This window comes from Stigmatopora argus, chromosome 13 (genome assembly GCF_051989625.1).
Source record: "Stigmatopora argus isolate UIUO_Sarg chromosome 13, RoL_Sarg_1.0, whole genome shotgun sequence".
In the NCBI taxonomy this organism is placed as follows: Eukaryota; Metazoa; Chordata; class Actinopteri; order Syngnathiformes; family Syngnathidae; genus Stigmatopora; species Stigmatopora argus.
This window is the reverse complement of record NC_135399.1, coordinates 16,729,779-16,747,687: the sequence shown is the minus strand read 5'-3', so window position 1 is coordinate 16,747,687 and position 17,909 is coordinate 16,729,779. Positions and strand designations below refer to the sequence as shown.

General features: G+C 40.6%; 1 protein-coding gene across 1 annotated transcript in view; it reads right to left on the bottom strand.

Moving 5' to 3' along the window:
- Nucleotides 1-403: 403 nt before the first annotated feature.
- Nucleotides 404-17,909, bottom strand: part of col18a1a (collagen type XVIII alpha 1 chain a) — a 43,831-nt gene continuing 26,325 nt past the window's right edge. The window contains exons 3-42 of the mRNA XM_077617491.1: nucleotides 13,039-13,580; nucleotides 11,899-11,982; nucleotides 10,978-11,049; nucleotides 8,749-8,827; nucleotides 8,326-8,411; nucleotides 7,444-7,470; nucleotides 7,184-7,363; nucleotides 7,020-7,046; nucleotides 6,887-6,949; nucleotides 6,725-6,802; nucleotides 6,595-6,645; nucleotides 6,400-6,522; nucleotides 6,236-6,298; nucleotides 6,111-6,155; nucleotides 5,881-6,012; nucleotides 5,690-5,761; nucleotides 5,433-5,459; nucleotides 5,257-5,355; nucleotides 5,084-5,119; nucleotides 4,882-4,971; nucleotides 4,775-4,807; nucleotides 4,613-4,648; nucleotides 4,469-4,528; nucleotides 4,307-4,384; nucleotides 4,189-4,224; nucleotides 4,053-4,106; nucleotides 3,902-3,967; nucleotides 3,747-3,806; nucleotides 3,640-3,670; nucleotides 3,222-3,275; nucleotides 3,118-3,149; nucleotides 2,900-3,028; nucleotides 2,664-2,823; nucleotides 2,506-2,570; nucleotides 2,297-2,425; nucleotides 2,148-2,180; nucleotides 1,775-2,083; nucleotides 1,496-1,693; nucleotides 749-864; nucleotides 404-658 (exon numbers count right to left, since the gene is read on the bottom strand). Of these exons, the coding sequence (XP_077473617.1) occupies nucleotides 445-658; nucleotides 749-864; nucleotides 1,496-1,693; nucleotides 1,775-2,083; nucleotides 2,148-2,180; nucleotides 2,297-2,425; nucleotides 2,506-2,570; nucleotides 2,664-2,823; nucleotides 2,900-3,028; nucleotides 3,118-3,149; nucleotides 3,222-3,275; nucleotides 3,640-3,670; nucleotides 3,747-3,806; nucleotides 3,902-3,967; nucleotides 4,053-4,106; nucleotides 4,189-4,224; nucleotides 4,307-4,384; nucleotides 4,469-4,528; nucleotides 4,613-4,648; nucleotides 4,775-4,807; nucleotides 4,882-4,971; nucleotides 5,084-5,119; nucleotides 5,257-5,355; nucleotides 5,433-5,459; nucleotides 5,690-5,761; nucleotides 5,881-6,012; nucleotides 6,111-6,155; nucleotides 6,236-6,298; nucleotides 6,400-6,522; nucleotides 6,595-6,645; nucleotides 6,725-6,802; nucleotides 6,887-6,949; nucleotides 7,020-7,046; nucleotides 7,184-7,363; nucleotides 7,444-7,470; nucleotides 8,326-8,411; nucleotides 8,749-8,827; nucleotides 10,978-11,049; nucleotides 11,899-11,982; nucleotides 13,039-13,580 (3,869 nt within the window). The 3' untranslated portion in view covers nucleotides 404-444. The remainder of the gene's footprint in view (nucleotides 659-748; nucleotides 865-1,495; nucleotides 1,694-1,774; nucleotides 2,084-2,147; nucleotides 2,181-2,296; nucleotides 2,426-2,505; nucleotides 2,571-2,663; nucleotides 2,824-2,899; nucleotides 3,029-3,117; nucleotides 3,150-3,221; nucleotides 3,276-3,639; nucleotides 3,671-3,746; nucleotides 3,807-3,901; nucleotides 3,968-4,052; nucleotides 4,107-4,188; nucleotides 4,225-4,306; nucleotides 4,385-4,468; nucleotides 4,529-4,612; nucleotides 4,649-4,774; nucleotides 4,808-4,881; nucleotides 4,972-5,083; nucleotides 5,120-5,256; nucleotides 5,356-5,432; nucleotides 5,460-5,689; nucleotides 5,762-5,880; nucleotides 6,013-6,110; nucleotides 6,156-6,235; nucleotides 6,299-6,399; nucleotides 6,523-6,594; nucleotides 6,646-6,724; nucleotides 6,803-6,886; nucleotides 6,950-7,019; nucleotides 7,047-7,183; nucleotides 7,364-7,443; nucleotides 7,471-8,325; nucleotides 8,412-8,748; nucleotides 8,828-10,977; nucleotides 11,050-11,898; nucleotides 11,983-13,038; nucleotides 13,581-17,909) is intronic.

The window sequence follows — 17,909 nt, the reverse complement described above, 5'->3', positions numbered from 1 at the left end:
CTTCTTTAAATTTCAAATAGTCTTTGCCGTGCCCATACGTAGCCCACAACACAAAAAAATAAGAATACAATTGGAAAGAAATGTTGAATGATCAATACAAAAAACATAACGGAATGGCTATATAACCACATTGGAAGGAGTAAAAATCGCTAACATCAAAATAAAAACAAAAAAAAAGACAACGCAAGTAACACGAGTGAATACAATTTGAGAACATATTTACTGTATTTTTTTTTAACTCTCGTTCAACGCTTAGAAGAAAAAAAAAGATGTCCAACTTCGATCTCTTTGGCGTTCAAAGAGGGAAAAACGAAGAATACGACGAAAAAACTCCAGGCCAAAAAAAAAAAAAGGCTTCCGGGCAAGTTCATTGGACGCCAAGTTTTGGGAAAAAAACAACGTGAGAATTTAAAATGATTTTTTAAAAAGTGGATGGATCTTACGTTATTTTTTGGAGTGTGACGTGGCGGCGTTTTCGATGCAAAGGACGATGTGCGAATTGGAGCAGCTACGAGATTGTTGCTGCAGGAGTTGACCGCTCTCTATCGCCGACGCCAGGCCCGTCACGGCTTGGTCGCCAGCCCGCCATGTTTCGCAGTAGTGGTCTGTTTGCCTGTGGCCTTTGTCGCTCGACCCGTGCCAGACCATTTTGTGCGGCCTGGGAAAGCAGATACGGCGTACGGTATTTGCGTATGTGCTATTCGGACATCCATAATTGGAAGACATGTTTTTTCTTGTTGCTACTCACCACGCGCCGTCCCTGAGAATATCCCTGCCGTCGAATGAGTAAATCGGTACGCCGTTTCTCATTTTGCTGGCACTCTCGTCAAAGATTGATTCCCAGTTGTCATACAAAACTTGACCCTGTAGCGAAACAAAAAAAACAAAAAAAGTTTATGGATGACACTAACCGATGTAGAATCTACGGTATCATGGCACAATAAAAGCAGATTAAAAAAAAAAAAAATTCAAGATAAATCTTTGGTGCCCAACTGTCAATTTCCTCCGTTTTTAAATATGATGTGAATTTAAGACCAGTTAAATTGTAGCAATTATTCATTGCCGAAAATAACAATTTCCGTGTCTGACTTCAGGAACTTCTGTCCAACCTCTTAAAAAAAATCAATTTTAAAATATCTCTAGTTAAAAAAAATATATATATATATATATATATATAATTCAAGATAAATCTTAGGGGCCCAACTGTCAATTTCCCCCGTTTTTAAATATGATGTGAATTTAAGACCAGTTAAATTTGACAGACATTGTAATTGCAGATGTCTGTTAAATTGTAGCAATTTTTCATTGCCGAAATAACAACTTGTGTGTCTCACTTCAGGAACTTCTGTCCAACCTCTTAAAAAAAAATCAATTTTAAAATATCTCTAGTTATTGCTGAAAACATCTTTAAGGGTTTGCAATTTTCCTGGACAAAAATAGCTCCCGCTATGACCGAGTAGTTAGCATCTGTGATCATAAAACGGCAGCATCTGACCTTGAGGTTTACAATGGGCATGGTCTCCCTATCCGACCGGCGGACAATGGTGTAAAGGTCCTGGAGCTTGGAGGACAGGAAGGCCCTGAAGGTCCCCTTCAGGCCTACAGCACGGGCTTGTTGAAAACATAAGAAGTCCGCCCCCCGGATTCCTCGCATGTTTCCAGTTTGAGGGGCGTTCAGGGAGATAAGATGGAGCTAGTGAAAAAGACAAAAGGGAACAATCTCGGTATTTTCGAGGGGTGTGTCATCCATTCCTGGTTCTGAAATGCCACTCACGCCTGATCCCGATTTATCGTTAAGGCCGTGATGCACTACAGGGGGGTTGGGTTTTCGTTGTGGAGTGACGGGATGTCTGCCCTCGGTCGCCACTCGGCCATCCGTCTGACCAGAGTTCCTTCGGTCTGGGAATCTGGAATCGTACTGCGGAGGGTAGCGGGGATCCGCCGCCGGGTGCGGCGGTGGATCCAGGGGTCGGACGTCGGAGACGGTTTGAGAGTAGCGGCCAGCGCCGTTGTTTTGGGACTGGTCGTGGGATTGGGGGTACAAGATCACGGGTGGAGGCTGAACCTCTGCTACTTCATTTTCCTGAAATGCAAATCATTGGTAAATATCAAGAAAATGAAAAGTTATGTTTGCTTTGAAGCCTCACCAAATCTCTGAAGAAGGGGTTGTACTCTCCCAGCTGCGAAGAAAATACAAATGAATAAATTCCACCAATGCACAGACGGATCTTTCATCCGATTTTTTCCCCCCCAACAGTTTTTCGCCAGAGGTGTTTCTTCTCTGGATCAGTCATACCATGACTTGTCGCAGTCCGTCACGGACTCTTAAATAGAGGTCGGCTTTGTCGATGATGTAGATGAGGCTGCCTTCCGCCTGCCGTCTGGCCGTAGCTAGCATTACGTCGTAGGACCTGAGAACTGTAACCTGTCCGAAGCCAATGAACAACTCGGTTGGACCTCAGCAAATCAAACAAAAAAAATGATGGGTAGAAAAGGAACACCTACTCCAGATGAGTGTCCAGGACTTCCAGCTGGGCCAGGAGGACCAGGAGGTCCTGGCAAATTTCCAGCTTTAAATAAAAAGATACGTTTAAGAGGTCGTGGTTCTTATTCAGGACCTGTGGACTTGGTCTCGTTTTGACAAAGTCGACAAAGCGACTCACTTTGACCAGGCCAAAAGGCGCCCGGTAAAGACGGAGAGGTAGACGGTCCCGGCGGTCCAGGTGGCCCAGCGGGACCTGGTCGGCCATCATAGCCGATCCCTGGTTTTCCTGGTGGTCCCTGAGGTCCAGGGGGGCCCATTATAGTATCTCCTTTTGGACCCTAACACACAGAAGACACGAATGACATGATTTAGTTTTTAGTTCCAAAAATACCTATGTTTTATCCTCAAACTCACTGGTAAACCTGGCTTTCCAGGCGGTCCTTGAGACCCGAGAGGTCCTCCAAAACGTGGGTGATAATATCCACCGGGTTCCCCCTTTTCCCCCTTCACTCCCTGCTCGCCGTGCTCTCCCTTTAAGTCATTCTGTTGGAGACAAAAAGACGTTTTAACACGAGAATGTTCTAATGTTGTCGTCTTAAATGTGAAACTTTTAATTTGTAAATCGCACACACCTTGAGTGTGTGCATGTCAAAATTGGAGATGCCTGCAAATCGCATTTAAAGCAGTTATTAAATTTGTCGCATGCATAAAAATTGTGAAAAGTGGGAGGTGTTACCGGAAAAACCTGGGAGTCCACGTTCACCCTGGTCTCCCTTGTCCCCCTTAGTTGCTGTCATAATAATAAAATAAAAAAAGACATGCACACTGTAGCATGAGACAATACTCCACAGGCAAGTGACTTTGGCAGTGCGATTTCCTATTCTGTTTTACGGGCTCATTTCTCATATCTAGTAAAACTTGACGGCTTAATCTTGTGACAACGGAAAGATTATATCCCCTTCAAGCTCATCTGAAAAATAAGAACCATTTCTTTGTCTCCAGAAATAAAAAAGCTCTATTTAACAGGGCCATTTGCTATTTCCTTAACGAGAGAACACCACCATTTTCTAATATGATTCTATTATATCTGACAGAGGAGAAAAGTAGAAAACAACCATGTCGATATCGTTTAAGTGTCACATGATAATTCATACCTGGATAGTCTCTGGAGGTTCCATCGTAGCCCTGTTTAAAAGAAAATAAATAAATACAACCCAATTTTACCTGTCAGATTACTGCTTTTAATAATTTGTCGACTCACATCGAAGCGATTAAAAGTTGGTCCTGGTGGTCCCGGAGGTCCTGGTGGACCAGGAACTCCCTGATGGAAAAAAAAAAACAATAGGAATGATACATCTAACAACTGGGAAAAAAAAGAAATCCATCTTTTTAAATGAATTCTAAAAGAGAACTTACTGGGTATCCAAAACCAGAGCCTGGCTCCCCTTTCTCCCCGTTGTATCCGTTCACACCAGGTCGACCCTAACGGTGACATTTCTTTTTTACTACTGCCTACTTACTCAACAAACTGTGTACACATTTTATTTAACATATATTAATCACTCACGGGTCTTCCAGGCATTCCAATTTCGCCCTTAATTCCGCTGGGTCCATACTGCCCCTAAATCAGAGTAACAACATTGTAGCAAAAGTTACAATTTTGGAAATATGAACTCACTAGCGTGAGTTGCGTTGCTCCTTACTTGTGGTCCAATGGGTCCAGGAGGCCCTTGTTCTCCCTAAACGCATTGTAGAAACAAAAGTCCAGCAAGCTGAGCTTCGGTGAGGTGACGCATGCGCCGACAAACGCGACCTTCTCACCTTGAAACCCGTCAGCCCCGTCGAAAAGAGCGAATTCCCATCAGGTCCGATGACCAGACCCGGTTCACCTTTCTCGCCCTGTAGAGGCAAGTTCTATTAGTTCCACGACAATAGGTGACACAAGGCTAAATGCAGTACATTTCAATTACAATTGATCTGTACCTTGATGCCATAACCTGCTGGGCCTGGGTCTCCAATCTCACCTTTCGGACCCACGGGACCCTAATCGACCGGGCAAAACAAGTCAAATTCATTGACATCCAACAAATATTAATAACAATTACTGGAGACTGAACATGGGCTTACAGGGAATCCAGCACGGCCTGGTATACCACGACCTCCCTTTTAACAAAAAATGAGAGTTTAGATTACCATTCCAAGGCACAAGTTATGTTTTCTTTTGGAAATGTGAAGGTAAATCGACACAAAGCAATGGAGATATTGATCACATGATATTTAAATACATACCTGAGGCCCAATGCTACCAATAGAACCGTCAAACTGCAGTAACATTAAAAAAAGGAAAATTAAAGAGTGCAGGTTGATATTTTCAAAAACAACAAAATTTCCTCTACATTCTCAGATGGCTGGTAAATGATTTGTCCCGGTTGTCCCGGTGGGCCTGGGGGTCCCGGAGTTCCGAAGCCATCTCGGCCAGGTTCCCCCTAAAACACAAGATGACATGTGTGCAATCTAATTAATGACAAGACATGCACTGGATTAAAACACATTTTATATTGAACAAAATCTATAGGATTTGAAGCAATATTTATTTACCCTGTCTCCTCGGTCACCTCTGTCACCCTTGGCTCCCTGTAACAGAATTAAAATGAAAATATTCTATAAAAATGTAGAGGATGGAACGTTTCCACTTATAGAGAGAAATGAGAATTGTATAAAAAAAAAAGAAAAAAAAGAATAGACTATAGTCAATGCAAAGAATTCAAGACCTGAACTCCAGGGAAGCCGTCCAATCCCGGTTGGCCGTCCCTTCCTTCGGGACCCTCGCTGCCCTTCTGTCCTGCGAGACCAGGCAACCCTGGTTTACCCTGCAAATTATTCAACAGAATAATGGATTTAAAAAAAAATATTTGTAAAAAAATACATCCACTGCATTGTTACTTACTGGAAGTCCAGGTAGACCAGGTGGACCCTAAGAGATAATATAATTTGATTAAAAACACTTTAATAGATACTAATTGTTGAAATTTGTGTGATATTTCTGATCGTTTGCTGTTTTTAGAGCTCTTCTAGATGCTTTTGTCATTGCTACTAACTGTCCGCTGAATATAAAAATCAATTTTAATGTTAAAATAAGGATACTTCTGCGATTTTGGGAGCTGGCAGAAAAATTGATTTAAAATTAAATTGAAAAAAGCCAACCTGTCTTCCTTCGGGTCCTTGGACACCCGGAACGCTGTTTGTGAAAATCCCGCCTGATCCTTCCATGTCATCCTGTTGACAACAACCAAACGTATATTGCATTTATATTTCAGATTTTGATATATTTGTCTCACTCTATGGTCTATTATCACACCACTATTTTGGTATTGCTTGATTAAAAAAAACCTTACAAATCCGGCATTGTATCTTGGTCCAGGAGGCCCAGGTGGTCCAGGTGGCCCAGATGGTCCCATTGGTCCAGGTAAACCCGCCAAACCAGACTCCCCCGCTGGTCCCAGTGATCCAGGTTCTCCTTGAGCTCCCTGTAGAATGAAATATATTCAGAAGGGGACAAATAGAAACATTTAGTTTAATTTTATTGGCATGATTAATCATCATGTGATGTGAAAAAAATCTTCACCTTCTCTCCAATTGGTCCTGGATAACCCAGCACACCGGAATCACCCTGAAAGTAAAACCAAATGGCGCAAATTAAGGTAACATAATCATAGTTCAACACATTTTAATAGAAAAATATGAAATAACCTTTTCTCCTTTAGGGCCGGGGACTCCTGGTTGGCCATCGACGCCTGGTAAACCAGCTAAACCCTGCCAGCCAATCACAAGTTCACAGTATCGTAAATAGTTTGCTATTTGGTCTCCCTTGGGACAGTTTTATCATTTTTTAAAAATCCCATATTTGCACTCACGGGTTGACCCGGCACGCCATCACTTCCTGGTGGTCCAACTGCTCCTGAACTTGATGCCGCATTTGTTGTAGCAAGACCAGGTGGACCGGGAGGACCTGGTGGGCCCGGTGGCCCTGGCAGTCCCTAAAATAAAACAAAAAAAACCTTTTCAATACACTTGTTATTCTTTTCACATATTTTGTTGATGTCACGTACCCGAACTGATTCCAGATCAGGAAATCCCGATCCCTCCATGTCCACGTAGGTCTGATAAACATCCACCGTAATGACTTCCATTCAATCAATACTCACTTTCATGACTCGGCGTAACTTCAGATACACTTACAGATCTACTTCCTGGTCCTGGGGGGCCGGGAGGACCAGGTGGCCCCCTGGGGCCCAGCTGACCCTCGCCACGATCTCCCTGCATGGAGTGCTCTCATTAATTTTACATGTTACATTTTTATAATTCATGGTTTGCGTGCCACTGTCCATGTGTTCATCTAACCTTGTCTCCTTTGAGCCCGGGATCGCCGGGGGTTCCTGGGAAGCCTGGGGGTCCATCCACACCCTGAAAATCAGCAAAAATGTGGAGTTATGAGTACTTATGAAACTTCAATGTCAACAGTTTTACAACTCACCCTTTTTCCATCTTCACCAGGATCACCCTGTACAAAAACAACACAAGAAGGCATCAACAAACTTTTTTTTTTTGCAATATATCCTGATAAAGTAAAAATTTGGACCAAAATTTGAATTTATTTTCATTTGCTTCACTGCATATTGGATAGGAAAAACACCTTACCGGTTCTCCATCTTCTCCTGGTGGTCCCTGGGCGCCAGGGGGACCTGCTGGTCCTCGAACTCCAGATACGCAGGAAGGATCGGAACCCTCTTTGCAGACTGACCCCAGACTCGGGAGTCCAGAGGGTCCCGGAAGGCCGGGCTCGCCCTTTTTGCCTTGGTAGCCGAAACCCGCGTTGCCCTGAGAAACACGTGACCAAAAATCGTTGTTTTAAGTTAGTCAGTGAATGAAACTTATCATAATTAGTAAATTCAACTCACCTTTGCTCCCTTCTCACCAGATTCTCCCTGAAATTGTGAAGAATAAAACGACATTACATCTGATACATCATTTCAAGTCAATAAATAATCACCTTTGTCATACATTAGTTTAAAAAAAACTAATACATGTCATGCAGTCCATCTAATATTTGTGCATAATCTAGCATGAAAAAAAATATTTCTCTTTAGTAGTTGTGATTTTAAAATGGCCATATGTTATTCACTATGAATCCAACTCAAAATTTAACTGCCAGAACATTCATTAGTAATGATATATTTATAGTTCAAAGCTGGGCAATATTTCTGCAGATCCATTTCAATCTTATAATTTTTTTTTATGTGTCTTCTAATAGCAGATATTTAGGTAAATATAATGAATGGGCCTTTGAGTATGCCTTTTCAAGATAAATCAGAATTAAAAAGGGCTTTTTTCCATCAAACACTGCCTGGAATAGTATACAAAACGCATAAATGAGCAACTGTCAATAAAAAAACATAAAACAAAAAACATGGGTTCTGATACTTTAATAATTGAGTATTTGCGGCGTCTCGGGGGCGCCTACGAGGGTCTTTATTATACACCACGTTTGCTCAAGCTTTTGATCTTGCATGCTCTTGTTATTAGATTTTGATGTTTTATGGCTTCCAAGTTCAAAGTTTATATCTTTGCTGAAAAAATCCCCTTGAAGGACCTTTGCAAAACAATCCTGACTGCTTGGAAACAACATGGTGGCGCTGATTTCAGCATGGTTTCGTCAGACTTTTTGTATTCACCCAGATTATTCGAGTGATTTTTAACAATTGGAGTCCACTTTTGAAGGTTAGGTTTTTTTTCCAAATCCATGACAATGGCAATTCATTTATGAAATTCAACAATCTCACCTTCCAGCCTCGAGAGGGGTCTCCTTTTGGCCCCGTTAGACCCCTTTCCCCTTTGTCTCCTCGCTCGCCTTTGTCTCCTTTGGCCCCTGAAAAGACAATAATCACCGTTAGCTCACATTTTTGTGTGAATTCCCAGATTGAGGTCGAAATTGCTTGATTGTAAAAATCCTTTTTATATGATGAACATGGGCAATATTATGCATTTGTGGAAGCAGCATCAATTACTCTAGTCTCTAACCCACCATTATTCTGGATTAGAGAGGTTTACGTCATGTTTGGACTTGGAAGAAAAAATTGACAAGCATGTTATGCTTGTAACTCCCGCTAGATGGAGAAATATACCACTAAATTCGTGAGGATTTAGTCAAAATTGGACTGTGACAGTTTGCATTGTACTTTTTTTTTTAGAAGATGGGGGTGTACCTGTTTGTCTTACAGTTGACATCTCCTCTTGTCGTGCGACTGGTGGCTGCTGAATAGGCCGCAAAGGTGGAGGAGCCGTCTGTTGAAATAAGCGAACCATCAGTTTACGCACTTTTAAAATGGTAATGTTGTGTGTGTACAGGTACTCTGCATATGTGGCGCGTTCATTGATTCCCTTAAGCAATGAAAGTCTAAGATCGGAAGAGAGTTTGTTCATTCCTGTCATGGGACAAGGTAGTACTTGTTAAAATAAACCAATGACCACTCTGCTTTATTATCTATCTCCCAAAAAATGGAGAGAAAACAATAATAAGTGCCCACCTCTCCACACAGCTCAGTTTTCACCTCAATTCTCACCTGTGAAGAATGTAAAAAAAGAGAGCAGCCAAAAGGGAGCGACCTTAAGCCTGGTTTGATAATTAACCATTTGTCTTCGAAGATGATAACCCCCCACTGTGTCACATAGCAATGCCTATGCTTAGAATTCCACCCCAGAATTTATTGACTCTAACTTGACAAAATTAACAACATGATAAACAACTCCTAATCACATATATGTCATGGAGGGGCGGGGGAGTGCTGATAGATTTGGACCTCGTGACCTCCAACGTCATTAAGCAAATATCCAGTTTACTCAGTGCGTTGTGGTCGGAGTATTTGTTTTTATTTATTTATTTATATATATATGTATGTATCATTTTGTATTTTTTTTGTCAAAACCAAGAAAGGGGGACATTAAAAATGTTGTCTTTGATACCATTGCAGGATTTTGTGTTTAATGCCCATCATTAAAATAATACATCAATATATATATATTGAATATTACAGGTTTATTTATATTTGGAAAACTGCCGAGTTGCTCACAATGTCTTTTATGATTCCACATTATCCTCTATCACGCAGCAATGTAGCCAGGGTAAAAATGTGGGTGTTCCATATTTAAAGGGAATGATAGGAGCCCCTTTGATTGGCTGTGATGGATGTAAAGCGTCATATGGTGGTAACTACTTAGCAAATTCGAATTGGATTTGGCATGCCTTTGCCAATTTGGAATGCTTATGGTCAAATCTTTTTAAAAATTTTCATGTAATCATGAAGATGACATCACGTGGGATGGATTCCACAAGACAGAAAAAAAAATCTTTGGAGAAAAAGGACACTTGAGTGACATTGTCAAAGACGACAAACTCACAACAAATTCCAGCATGACAAAATGGAAAGTTTGACAGAAGTAGCCTCTCTTTTTTCTTTTGCCCTGACTTGCCTGAGATTGGAGAAGTTATCGTGGCTACAAACAAGCGTGGAAAAAAATGGTAGGCAAGCAGGCATCTGCTACCAGCTGTTCTCTTTAATATCACCTTTGCTTAATAGGATGCTAATAAACACCTATCGGATAGATGGAAATCCCACTTGTAAAAGCCACAGGGCTACAATCATTAATACTATAAAATACTTTGCCTTACTTCACTTTTAGCTCAAATCAAATCCTCTCTTAGCCTAATAACGTAATTGCTCAATTCAGTTTGAACTTACAATGAAATGGAAAAAAAGCCAAAGACCACATTAATTTTTTCCCACAAAAATGTAAAACTGTCATCTAAAATTAAATAAGAAAAAGACAGCGAAAATAACAGATTCTCTTTATACGATTCATTTGTTTTCATAATATTTTGCCTTTTCCCAGAAGAAAATGGACAACTATAATGGAGGGTGGGTCCCTTTTAAAAAAAATAAAATAAACCCAAGACCTAAAATTTTGAAAAGCTCATTGTTATGATATCTTTTCTATTTCCTACTTGTAGTAGATTGACAAACCAGCATCAATGTCAAACTCATCAACGGGATTGACATCTGTTTTCATAGTCTGTGGCATGTTAGGGGGGGGCACTTATCTCTCCAGGGTGGGAAGACATGAGTGGGTGCAAGTGGAATCCGACTCTGTCAAAATGTGAAGGTGATATAAAGCAGGCAGAGAAGCGGTAGCACCGGAAAAGACAAAATACCAAAAGCGAGGAAAAATTTTTTTTTATAATTCAATAGTTTGCAGGTAAAGACGTCATTGGGCCTTTGGCTTGCTTCCCCAGCCATAAAAATGTGCAACTTTTTGTTTAGTTATTGGCAAAAAATGTGTCTGCAAGTCAGCAGTTACATAGAGATCGCAATCAAAATGATAAAATAAGCCTTTACCTTCTTTTTATCCAACAATAGCAAATCAAAATGACCGCTTACCGTCCATGCGTGCTTTTCGACAGCCGGTTTTGACGTTTTTCTTTCCACGTCGCCACTTCCTTCTCCTGAGGCCTGGGAGATAAAGTAAATAGGAATTTGTATTTGCAGCATATTATTGTTCTGCTATCCGTGGATATTTGCACGGCCCAATGTTTATTTTTGCAAAACCTAAGCAGTTTACAAATAATATTAGTCTACAATTCCCTAAATCTCCTTTCCTAAAACCAAACACCGAAATCAGAGTTTGGAAATAGCTTCTTAACATTTTGGAGTATAAACATTAAAAAAAAGCCCGGTTTAATTGAATGGCTGCTACGGACGACAAATTAAATCCAAATCCAATTTTTATTTCAGCCGCCGACTTCTTGCAAGCGTTATTTCCGACAGTTTGCAGGATCCGAATCTCAAACACGTTCTCCTGGAAAACAGCTGTGAGTGAGGTGATGATTTGCAATGAAAGTCACATCCTGTAATCAGAAGCCTATCATTTCCACTCGGAATGCCATTTCTCCTTCATCTCATACAAACAACTTGCAAAACCCAAGTTGAAGTCACCCTGGCTAGACGGAGAAGAGGAACTGGGACAGTCCAGGACTTTTTAGTGGTTTGCTAAACATCTGCGGGGTGAGGAGAAGGGATTCTAACAAATAAAACCAATGGCGGCCTGCAGTGAGGCACCTGTGTTTCACTCTTAGTGTGAAATATGAGCCAAAAAAGACGTTTCCACCACCATGGGGGCATCCACAAGACGTGCACAAGTGCGTTCCGTTGAAGCCATTGTATTTTGATTAAGTAAACAGAAAAATGACATTGCAGATAAATTGTGTCCTCAATTATGAAGGAAGCGGTTCTAGCAGAAACTGGATGGATCAACACATGAGAAATAAAGGCAACATGAAATACTAGTGAGTTTACGCTCACCATGTCCGAGTCATCGTCGTCCTCTTCGCAATGCCTCTCGGCGGCGCGGGGGTCTCCCACCACTCTTAATTCGCTGATCACCCCCTGTTCAGAAAAAAAGATGGTGAAGGTTCCGCTAAATTGGAATGGATAACTTTATTCATCCCGAATTTGGGAAATTTCGTTGTCACAGTAGCAAGGGGGTGAGGATGCAGAAATAGGAAAGGCATTTTAGACATAAATAGATATGTCATAAGTGGGTTAATACATAAATATATGAATAAATATATAAATAAATAAGCGTGTTGCTGAAATATACATATACATATATATATATATATATATATATATATATATATATATATATATATATATATATATATATATATATATATATATATATATATATATATATATATATATATATATATACACATATATACATATATATACACACACATACATACATACATACACATATATATATATATATATATATATATATATATATATATATATATATATATATATATATATATATATATACACATATATACATATATATACACACACATACATACATACATACACATATATATATATATATATATATATATATATATATATATATATATACATACACACATATATGGCAGAATTATTTTAAATACCTCTGCTACCTTTGACCTTATGACCTCAAAACCTAATTGCCTCTTGTGTTGTATATATCTACTAAATCTATGTCACTCTTCAACGCAATGAAATCCAAACTCAAATGTTTTGAAGACAACTTAAATTATGCAGTGGCTGCACAAACATTCTAAAAGTGCTTTGGGACAGATTGGAAGCCCTTTTTTATGACTTTGGATGTACCGAATACAACAAATGGGTTCACTTTTTCCTATTTGTCTTCTTTGACGTTTAGCAATCTTCATATTTTTCCATATTTAGGAAGAGTAAATAATCCAGCACCAACATCAATTTGAAAGTTAATCCTTTTATTATTTAACAAATACCCCAATATAAGCAAGTCTAGTCCGTAATTCTGGAAAAACTCTTACTATTACTAAATAAAATACTTGTAAACAACATTTTTCGTTTTATGGCCACGGTGGACTGATTTCCAGATTCTGACCTAGCGGTTTACGTCTTTACACGTACCAGGAACTTGTCCGGATCGGAGCCTCCGGCCTGACCCACGAAGACCCCCGCGCCCCCTTCAAGCTCCATCTCGTCAGGTGACCTTTCGATGCGTTGCACTTGAGGATCGACGTCACAGTTCAGGTAGAACATGACCTTGTCGTCCTTGACCGCGATGGCGAAACGGGTCCAGGCGTCCCTCAAGGAGGGCACGATGAACCTGGCGGCCTCGAACGACGTCTCCGAGCCGGGCTCCGTGTAGTACAAGACCACGTTCTGACTCCCGTACTGCGAGGGCGTGAGTTTGACGGCCACATACATGATCTGCTGCGTGGCGTCCGTGACCGAGAAGATCACGCCGCCTTTGTCGGACGTTGGCTTCAAGTTGAAGATGAGGGAGAAGTCCCTGTAGAAGGGGCTGGGCAAGTGGGCACGGGCCAACTGGCCCGTGTTGGCATCGGGGCCGAACACGTAGCCGGGAGAGCCGTCGGGCCCATGAACGCGGGTGATCTCTTTTGGGGGAGGGTCCCCTATCAGTTCCAGCAGAGACACACCACTGTCTTCTAGAAGGGAGGAAAAAAATGGACGTCAGAACACGGGTGTGAAGATATGAACGGGACGTGAAAAAGGGAGGCAGCATGACAGATCAAAATGTTAGAATGGCTTCGATTAGGTGTTTGGGATTGTCGTGCAAATGTCTGCTGGAATCGAGAGTATTTTGCAAGAACATTTTCATATTTAAACAAGGGGAAGGGACTCAAGTTCAAATTTGTCACCCCCCCAAAAAAATCAATCAATCAATCAATATTTGAACTGAAAATCCCTGACTAAAAAACTGAATTCAACCAAGATCAGGTCTGGAATGTACAATATCTGCGACCGGCACCCGGCAGTTTAACAACTTTATTTTGACGTAGCGACGGTGATTCACGCTAGGAAATCTGCGCGGTGTGTCGGCTTTTGCGCTTCAACTCTTCCACCAATTCAAACAAACATTGAAGATCAATGGGATGGAAGTCAGCTTAAAGAAAACACGGCGCTTTTGTGTGACATCCAAGTGGGTTTTTGTGAAAACACGTTGCTTCCAGACTAAAGAAAATAAGGCAACATCTACTGCATGACACTGCACCATTGTTCGTGCCATCAACTGCGTGGATGACCTCATTCCTCCATCTTGGTGACATATCACGTCATAACTGAAGGTGATTTAAGCAAACTAAATATTTACGGAGCTTGGTGTGTACGAGTGTGACATCCGACTAACACAAAAACCCATTATTTTAATTACGAACAATGGTGTGCTAGTGTTTTCACACACAAAGAAAAAACTCGTTACGGGACATCACTTGAAGTTACTCATTCTTTGAAGACAAGCTTTAGTTTACCGCCTGGTGATCAGTGTTCAAGCTCCACTGGCGGGTTCAAAGCCACCCTGCCGTCGTGAGTGCTGGAGATCCGCAAAGCCGGCGGTGGGCTTTGTCGGGATCCTCAAAACACGAGATGTTTGCCCGAAACCCGGGAGTCCGGCTTTGTGCTCGGCGCACTTAACGAGAGTCTGAATATTTTTCTACGCGATTCCAAAAGCAAAAGCTTTGGATCTGCTCAGAAAATAAAGTCAAGCCTTAACAGGATAGCAATAAAATACTTTACCATATTAAGTTATACCGTATCATAGGATTTCTAAAGGTCGAATTGTAGACATTGGCAAAAATAGAGAAATGGATGTATTGCTTGAGGTAGTAAACATCTAAAAGTCCCTGCAAGTAATTATTTAAGATTTTTTTTGAATTATTAGCCAAATGTAGGGATGGCTTTCTCTTTCTTTCGTTTTTTTAGGGAAGCATCTGACTTTTTCTAAGGCATTTGGCTAAGAACTGCTTTTTGGCAACTTTGAAGACATAAAAACTCAATACATGTATGTATTGATCCATACGAGACATGCGGGCTTCCAAAAATAGTTTGACTTGTCGTCATATGTGTTTCCTTGCCATGTTTCTGAACCCTGGTAAGATAGCACATAACCAACGAACACAAACTTATCCATTAGCATTTCAACTGCATTCTTAAGAACCTTTGTTAACCAATGACAACCCCAAGGTCAACCAGAGTCATGAATGGAGTTGTGCCGGGTTTATGGTACTCATTTGTCATGTCTTGCTTTTCCTTCCGCCATTGTGATTCCCTGCATGTCCAACTTATGGGCTCTTTACAATATAAAGGGAAAACATTTAATCATTCGAGAAGTCCCCATTTTACAGACTTCATGTGGACATTTGTTAAAACCAACCAAGACAACCTGCTGACAATCGCAATAATCCATTCCTGCTCAGTACAAAAGATTAGCAAATACAAAGAGCATCCTGACAAATGTGACAAAAAAAATGTATAAGTGATGTTTTTTAACAAGCTGATTTATACAACTAACATTCTCATTAGTATTGCCTTGAGCACAATGACTGTTTACTATTAGTATTTTCAAGCGAGTTAATGCCAAATAATGTATCGTTTAAATCTGCCGGTTTGGTCCCTATGACTAAAAAAAAGCAAAACCATTGTTGTTATTACCATAACAGGATATAAGTATGCTACATCCTCAGTTCTCACGTGACTGCAAAACGGGTTTCAATCTCTTGCAGGAAAAAAAGTGTTTATACAACATTTTGCCCACAAATACTAAAACCTTCAGAGCAATCCAAAGTAAGTCCAACACACATAAAAAGGTGCTTTGGACATTTCTGACTAGCAACACAAACTCAATCTTTGATCACTCAAACCCTGGAGTTTCACAAGTGATGTAAAATACATCAGAACAGACAACCATAATGACAATGGGACTCTGAATTTAATAGGCAAGATACCGTATATCTACTAATCCAATAAAAACAAAAAAATTAAAGCAAACAGGAACTTTGAGAGCAATACACAAATGCCTTTGTGTTTTTAGCACACACCACCCATATAAAATCATCCACAGGGCTAATGTTATTTATACATCCTGTCTTATTGTCCTCCAAGGTAAACATATCACATGCAGATTTATGAGCCTATATACATATAAACATAAGTCAAAGTATTTTTTCTGCTGACGACTCTCCCACATCTGCTGATTGATACTGCTGGATTACATCTGTTTTTGTATTCATGGTGGCCCAATGATAAAGTTGTTTGAGATATAGTGGATGGAAGCATATCTTGTCATAATCTTGCTAAAATTAAATGATGTATGGGTGGATGGTTATTAAATTTTGAAGGAAAGTCGATGTATACGCCTCACATTTTCACTCCCTCTCGTGTTTATTGTGAAATTCCAGCACACATCAAATACTGTGCAATATCATATTTGGCTTAAATGCATCACCTTTAGTGCAGACACAAAAAGAACAAACCGACCACTCGGTCTGTCAACAAAGCGAGCTGTCAGGAAGATAGTGACGCTGTAAAAAGATTTTTTTCAAGAGTCGCTGATATGAACTGAAGGAGAGCACAGCGAGTTTTTAAACATGATCTACCAACAAAGGAAGACCAAACTGGCTATGTCTCAAATTACCAATCAGTGAGGCCATCATCTGAGTCCTTCTATTTTATGTGAATAGCATGCTTGCATGGCATCCAGAAAGTACAACAAACTTATAAAATTCTTCACTATCTGTCATTCTGACTGCAAACATAGAATTAAACTATATCATGCCGAAAAGACATTCCCATGCAATGCAAATATAGTATTTAAAAAAGTAGCCACATCATAATCTGGATTTCAAATTATGAAACATTTCAAATGCTAAGGACGCATCTAGGCAACACTAAACATGAAGTACAAAATACACACATCCTGTATTAAGAAACTTTGTCAAAAATATACATCAAGCGTCCTCGACATGCATTTTTATGTTGTGTCTCAAATGGTGGGCGTGTGTGTTTGTGCATGTGTGTTTATGTGGTTATGGAGTTACTATACATGCAATTTAAATGGGCAAAAACATGCAAAGTCAACAGGCTGCAAGGCACATGCATGTCATAGAGTGACCACCCAATTAGAACCAAATGCATGCTTCAGATCATTATTTCTGTGCATGGGGATAGCCTTTGTGTGTGCTTGTATACGGGAAGTGTTTAGGTCCTTGATTTTAGTCAAAGTCAGGGTGGGAAAGGGAGCTTTTGAAGATTGGTTCAGAACTGGAAATCATTTGAACCAGTTACCATTACCTTTCCAATTAAAAAGTGATAAGCACTGATACCCATCCTCCTCTTCAGGAAGTTTGTGGCACTCCACGGGGAGGCGGCCCTCATCCAGGAGCGTCCAGCAACTGTCCCTCAAAGCTTCACAAAAGCTTCGGCAAGGCAGGAACGTCATGGGAGTGCCACACCTTGGTAGTGACAGAAGACAGAAGAACTTCTCCAAGCCACGGTGGCACTTTGTTCTCAACAACCAACCCCAGTCATTTAGGACGACTTGGACTTCTTCCAAGCTGGTCTGGTTAAGATGATTGGGCACGACAAACCTCTTGCCGGTCATGAATGAGCAAAATGGAAGCGATTTAGTCAGGAGTAAGCAATGGCGGGTTTTGCTGTGATGTGGTTTTGCTAATTTTACGTCTTCTTTGCCTGGTGTCCAACTTTTACGGTCCGAGTTGGTTTGATTGCGGTTTACCTGACTTTCGGTTGTGTGTGTTGAAGTAACGCGTGATATTACCGACCGAGGAGTTACGTGTAATTTGTGATAATGAGCCAAGTTTGATACTGCACTACCCGATTTTGTGTCATCAATTATTTCAGATTGTGTCTTAAACACGTTGGGAGTTTGTAAGGTGGACGATATCGTCTGCTGATTCTTTTTGACAGTGTTAGGTGAGTTTTGGTCATCTCCAGAGTCAACTTGGACCGGTCTCTCTGTA